The 6,986-nt window shown below is 44.8% G+C and overlaps 1 protein-coding gene across 1 annotated transcript; it reads left to right on the forward strand.

Annotated features, from left to right (window-relative positions):
- Positions 1 to 3,057: 3,057 nt before the first annotated feature.
- LOC4338327 (uncharacterized) lies at positions 3,058 to 5,422 on the forward strand. Its single transcript, XM_015783537.3, has one exon. The coding sequence runs from the start codon at positions 3,148 to 3,150 to the stop codon at positions 3,790 to 3,792; it is 645 nt and encodes a 214-aa protein (XP_015639023.1). The 5' UTR covers positions 3,058 to 3,147; the 3' UTR covers positions 3,793 to 5,422.
- The last annotated feature ends 1,564 nt before the right edge of the window (positions 5,423 to 6,986 follow it).

A 6,986-nucleotide genomic window follows, 5' to 3' on the forward strand; every position in this document is an offset into this window, starting at 1 on the left:
AGAGGTGTGGGACTAATCACGAAAAACATTGCTCAACTCGCCCATAACCGCGGGCACGGCTATTCGAATAGTTTTACTCTGGCCAGAGGTGTACCACTGTACCCACAAGACACAGCCTCAACATCATGTCTACCATGCGTCGCGATACTGGAAAGTACCCGAATAGAGGCTGTGACAATACCCTCTGCATAACACAACTCACCACAGTGCACCATTCCTGGATCATAATCACCCCCTTATAAAACAAGGCATGGACTCTCCAGCGACCCCCGTGGGCTTATCTCCGCCACTTCTCAGTCTGGTGCTCCGCAATGAATCATGTTATACAAAAGGTAAAGCCGTTGCCCACGCTGGCTTGTGGTTGGCACGGTTAATGTTTCACAACAGTAGCTCGCGAACCGGTCCTTAATTGTCATAAGCACGACTCTCAAAACCATGTGCTCACAACCCACCATTATCAAGTTTTAGTTGGCAAGTAATTAATTAACCAATCACGATTGACCATCGTGAGCTACCATTAAACATAACCATAAGTGATAGTGAAACATTAGTTATCCCAATTGTGTGCTAATGTTTCTAAGCATGGCTAAGCGATCACATCTAATATCTAGCTGAACCAATATATAAAGCTCAACTAGTCAAATTATAATAACCCAAGGTATCAAGGATTAAAGTAATCAATGCAAACAGGCCATAACAAAGGAATAGGTTCACACCACCCAGTGACATTCGAAAATAAATGCACAGTTGAAATAAATAGAGAATTTAAATATAGGATCAACATGCTCAAAGGATTGTGTTTAGGATCTGTGTGACTTGCCTTGCAATAATCGGTCTTCAATTAATCTTCTTGAATACTTCCGGCGCACTCGCGAACCTTCGCAACGACGGAAACGACAAGCTATCACGCAAAACGAGGAAAAAGACTAATAAAAACCAAATAAACAATACATAAAAAGTAAACAAACATGTAGATCATATTTTTAGATGAATTATGAGACTTGAACGGCCTCATTCTGACTTCAAATGAATTTATTATAAATTTTACAAGATTAAATCTAATTAAAGCCCATTTAAAAAGAATTAAATAAATTTAATTCAATTTATGGACAATTTTAATATGTAGATCTTTATTTTATACAACTTTTGCAACTTGAACCACATTAAACTGAGTTAAGATGAATTAGTTATGAATTTTTAAAGATTAAATCGGATTAAAACCTTTATATAGATTTTAATTGAATTATGACGCAATAATGAATTATTTTTGAAAAGGAAAAGAAGGATTATTGCGTCAGCGGCTAGGGTTTCGGTGGACCGGGCGCACGGGCGACGGTTCACGGGAACAGACGGCCGAGATCAACCCTATCCAAAACGGACGGCTGAGATCGATCGGTCCACGACCGGCTCACGGAAGAAGGGACGATGACGCCAGCGATGACGTCACTGACAGCGGCGGCGGCTCGGCGGAGCGGACAGCTCGGGCGGCGCACGCTCGCCGGCGAACGGCGGCACTTCGGCACAAACGGAGGGCACCAGCACGTAGAGGACGACGCGGCGAACTCACCGGTGACCAAAACGGCGGCGGAAGACCAACGGACGGCGGCGGCGACGAGGAGGAAGCGGCGAAGCTCTTCGGGTCGACGACGGCGACGGCGCTCCGACGGTCTTCGGCGGCGGCGAAACGGTGGACGGGGACGGCGATGACTTGGCGAACCCGATGGTGGCGACGGCGACCGACGACGGCGACTGCAACGGCGGCGCGGCGCGGCTGAACCGACGGCAACGACGGCGGCGACTAGGGCTACGCGGAGGCGGCGCTAGACGCGACGGCAGGCTAAGGCAAAGGAGGCGACGGGTAGAGGGGAGGCGGCGGCAAAGGCCCACGGCGGCCGGCGACGAGAAGGAAAGCTCGCGGCTTGAAGGAAAGAGGCCGATCCGAATCGAACTCTATTCCACGAACTTCCAAAACGATTTAGCCGATGTTTCCAAAGGAGAAAAGGTAGAGGAGATCCCGGAGATTGTTTCCCCTCAATCAATTCGGCCGGAGAAGGAAAGGAGCGGCCGGATTTGGAAGGAAACGGCGACGGCGGCGCGCTAGGGTTTCGGGCGGCAGCAGCGGCTCGAGGAAGACGAACCTGACAAGTGGGGCCCACCTGTCAGCGGCTGAGAGAGAGAGGAGAGCGGCGGCTCGGCGGACTGGGCCGGCTGGGCCGAGGGAAAGAGAGAGAGAGGTTTTGGGCCGACTTTCGGCCCAAAGCCAAAAGAAGACTTTTTAAAACCTTTTTCAATTAAATTATTTCTTAAATGCAATTCCATTTATTAAAAATACTTCCTTAGCTCAAATAAATCCCAGAAAAATCTAGGAATTATAGAATTAAGCAAAGTATTTAATGAAATTTTATCTGGCCCCTTTTTATATTGAGATTTAGCAAATTAAAATTAGATCTTCTCTTTTAGGCTTTTAAAATCATTTCTAATAATTCCTTTTAAACAACAATTTATAAGTTAAGGATTTTTAAACAAGAAAAGCTCTTAACAATTATACTTAGATCATTAATGATCAAATAATTACTAAACTGTTCTTTGTATTATTTAAGAATTGAGCTCTGAAAAAATCCGAGAAAATTTCAGAGAGTTGACTTAACCATGGAGAATTTAACAAAAATTAAATCCATCCATGCTTTAGATTTAAGAAATTTCATTTCCCACATTTTACTTCACTTGAAAATTAAAGATCATTTAATATAAATTCTATTAATAATTTATTAAATAATTTATAAATCCTGAAACGAAAATCAGGATGTGACAACAGAACATCAACATTGTCAGGAAGATCATCGAAATTCATATTCTCACGCTTTTATGATCACTGAAAATCATATTTTCACGCTTTTATGATCACTGAAAATCATATTTTCATTGCATGACCCTTAAAAAAGTATTCAACCCACTCGTCATCTCGAAGGCCTCATAGTAATTTAGCATTAATACATGAATTAAAAGAGTTGTTATCTAAGAAAGGTTAAGATTTTCTTTACCTGTAGTAGCGTTCAGAACAAAGAAACATGCCATAGGGATAGGCTCTGGCGGTGGCCGGGCGACCGGGAGACGCTGACCGATCCTCAACCTCTGAATTGGCTATGGATGGAGTCCTTCTCCAATCTGCTATGGAAGTCTGCAGGGGCTACGCCTGCTATCCGGTTGAGCCGGGAGGAATCAGGATCTGATACGAGATTGAACTCTGCCCTTGGGTTCTTCGTGTTCTTTCTGAGAACTATATGCAACTCTTGGAAAGATATACATGGGCCTGAAGGATTTAGCCCTTCTTTTGAAGTCCGAATCAAACTTGATGTACCTCAGATTGGTAACCTAAGGTTGTTTTGGAGTTATGATTGGTGGAGATCGGATTGGTCTGATATCGTGCGGGTAAGGGACTTGTTGCTGAAACTCTTTTTAAGGGACGGATCGGTGGTGCGGCAAACGCAGGTTGCAATCTCCCAGAAGCCAAGTTCTCTAGATCGATTCTCTGTTCGTCCTCAAGGTTTCGGTTCTACTTCAATGGTGTCCGCAGGCGGTGGGGGTGACAAAGGGATCATCAAGGCGATGATTACCCACCCGAAGCCGTCTGAGGAGGCTCTGATTGTGCCGACGAACAAATCCTTAGTTCTGCAGGATTCGATGGTGAGAACAGATTTGCCACCCGGAGCAAAAGTGGATCCCAAAGTGAAGACTATTGTGCAGAGATTGTTGTCAACGTTAGAGCATGAAGGGGCTAGATCCCAATCCTAGCCACAGGGACTAGAGGCCTTTACATAAGGGGAAATTGAAGGGGAAGAAGATAAGGTGGTTGAAGTGAATATTGAGGAAGAGGAGTTGAAGCAGGCAGGGCAGTGAACAATGTTGGCTCGTTTCTACTCTCTTAAAGTGCCGAAACAGAGTGCTCTCTTTGATGACATGGGTCGAGCGTGGAGGCTGCGGTCTGATATGAGCTATAAGTCCCTACGTGATAACCTGTTTATCATTACATTCAGCACGGAAGGGGATTATAACTTTGTTCTCCAAGGGGGGGGGGTCCCTGGCTACACAAAGGAGATGCTTTATTGGTAGCTGCTTTTCCTGACATGCCCCTCAAAAGTTCCATTGGAAGTGGTTCCTATATGGATCAGAATATACGATCTTCCGTTAGCCCTGATGATAAAAGCTAGAGGTCAGTTGTATGGCAGTCGGTTTGGTCATGTGAGGAAGGTTGATGTGGAAGAGGATGGTCGCAATAGGCATGATTTCTTCCGTATTCGTGTGGACTTGCCAGTGAAGAAGCCTTTGAAATCCAAGCTAGCAATAAAAATCAATGCCCAGGGCACTGAAGTAGTCATACGGTTCGATGTTCGTTACAAGTGGATTCCATACTTTTGCTTCTGCTGTGGTTTTATTGGACACTCGGATAAGGATTGTGAGAAAAAGGTTGCTAACAGTGATGCCCCCTACCAGTTCTCTGAAGAATTGCGGTGCTCCTTGCTGAAGGCATATGAGAGGAAGGTTAGCAAAGTCAAAGCAACGCATTCTACCATTGTACCTCGTAAGCTAGTTTTTCGGGGTGCAGGGAGTGCAAACTCCTCTTCGTCCAGGAATGCTCAGGAGGAGAAGTGGGATGAGGCTATCCCACCAAGGGTGGATGCACACGATGGGTTTGATACCAGGGAGGAAGCGGGGGATGAACGGGTTGATGATCAGTTGGCTAGCCAGGCAAATAAGCTTTCTGTTTCTGGCAAATCTCAGGGATAGCCTGTACAGGTGAAGGATCCAAAGGATATCACGGTTTCTGCTAGTAGTCTGAAAGGAGATATGATTCCTGCAATTGCGAATCTACATCAACCTGCATCCTTTTGGGAGACGTGGGCAGAAGATACAACCAGTATACTCAAGAGAAGAACTCCAGACCTAGTAGCAATCAAGGAAACAGGAAGAGTTAAGCAGGCTCTTCTTCAATTTGGGCAGGAGGATACAGCCTCTAGGAAGGATCAAGCTGAACCCAGCCTTCAAGGGAGGCAGCTTAAGCGTTTCAAGCAGGTTGATACAGATAAGCAGGATTTGGAGGATATGGAAGCAACCAGCCCCGGGGTTGTTGGTAAATTGGTGGGTCCTACGATGGGATCCCGCCAGGAGCAATGAGTTGCTTAAGTTGGAACTGTCGTGGTATCGGGAACGCCACGACAGTTCGAGATCTGTGTGCCTTGGCTCGCGAGGCAGGATCTAAGCTTGTGTTCCTTTGTGAGACCAGACAGAAAGTTGATAAGATGCGTCGTATTCGTAATAAGATAGGTTTAAGGGGGTTTTGCTGGAGTTGATTGTGAGGGTTTAAGTGGTGGTTTGGCTCTGTTTTGGGATGAATCGTTTCATGTGGAAATAAAAGATATGAATGAAAGATATATTGATGCGTATGTGCGCTTGTCTGTGGATGATCCTTTGTGGCATGTTACATTTGTGTATGGTGAAACTAAAGTAGAGAACAGGCACCGGATGTGGTCATTATTGAATTTGCTAAGACAGTCATCCAATCTTCCCTGGCTGGTTATGGGTGATTTCAATGAAACCTTGTGGCAATTTGAACATATGTCCAGGAGACAAAGGAGTGAACCCCAGATGCATAGTGTCAGGGTTATGGATACCACATACCTAATACCTTCAAACCGCCATGTCGACAACAGTTAGATAGGCTACCCCACATATTGTACTGGTGTGATTATGGTGAATAAGAGCAATACCGGCTCCGGCCAACAGGATGTAGGGTTATTACCTGACAATTCAGGGGCCCGAACCTGTATAAAAATCCTCGTCTCCATCTCTTTTACCTCAGTCTCGCATATATCTTAGCACCGACGATCCCCATACTATTCAAATACCATAATTGCGACATCAAACGTCGACAGTGGCGCGCCAGGTAGGGGGATTTTGGTGCTTCAGGGTTTCGAGGAGATGGGTTTAAGAGATGGATTCTCCAATAACAAGCTACTCAACGACTTCGGCTGTGGAGATCTAACCTGACCAGAGCATGTCTTCCGACGAGATTGGAACCATTATCGTCATCGACAACTTGGTCTATCAAGATCACCCAAGCCTCAAGATACGCGGTGTACCAAAAGATGTCAGATCATATGATGTCGAACGAGTACGCAATAAGGTAATTGGTAGATGGGTTTCTCAAATTGATCTACAAATTCCGTAGATACATCCGGTATGTATCTACAAAGGTACGCAATATTTTATATGCAATTTATCGTACCTATTCAGATGATACAACATTGTCAGATCTATAATTTATTATGTTTACCTAGAGCATGTTTTTTATACAATATCTATTGTGCGAGTGTTTCCGATGTTAAGCCGACTACGGTCTAACACTGGGGGCTCGCTCTGTTTTTGTCTGTATAAATCATGTTTGTTTACGGTTTACATAATGCCTGATATTTACATCTGCTTGTTGTCTCCTGATAAGACTAGAAGATTCATGCAGTTTTTCAAATACATACTCGATATTATCTACTATATGTCTTGCCTTCTAGAAAATAATTTTCAGGAACAATTGAGCATTCGAGTAGGTTGTGGTCGAGTACACTCCATTATCGAGAACATTCTTGACAAATGCGGAGTCATCGCACCCAACCTACCAACAAAGACCGACGACCTATCTCACAGCACCAGCCATGGCTGGACTACTCGAGAAAAGGTTGTCAACGGATAATTCCTCGCGAACGTCGTCGGCTTGATCACCCGACATGATTGCGAACGGACATCCGGATATGCTATAAGTTGGGTATGTGAGTCATGCTGGCCACATGAGATACACATGTAATAAACCAACTCTAGCACTTTCATTGGTGTTCGAGAGATAATTCTACTCGCTCACTGGTCCTCGCACCAGTACGTAGCAATCTCTCGCACCGCAACTTCCATTGGTGTTCGAGAGATAATTCTACTCGTTCGCT

The sequence above is a fragment of the Oryza sativa genome, chromosome 5 (assembly GCF_034140825.1).
Source record: "Oryza sativa Japonica Group chromosome 5, ASM3414082v1".
Classification (NCBI taxonomy): domain Eukaryota; kingdom Viridiplantae; phylum Streptophyta; class Magnoliopsida; order Poales; family Poaceae; genus Oryza; species Oryza sativa.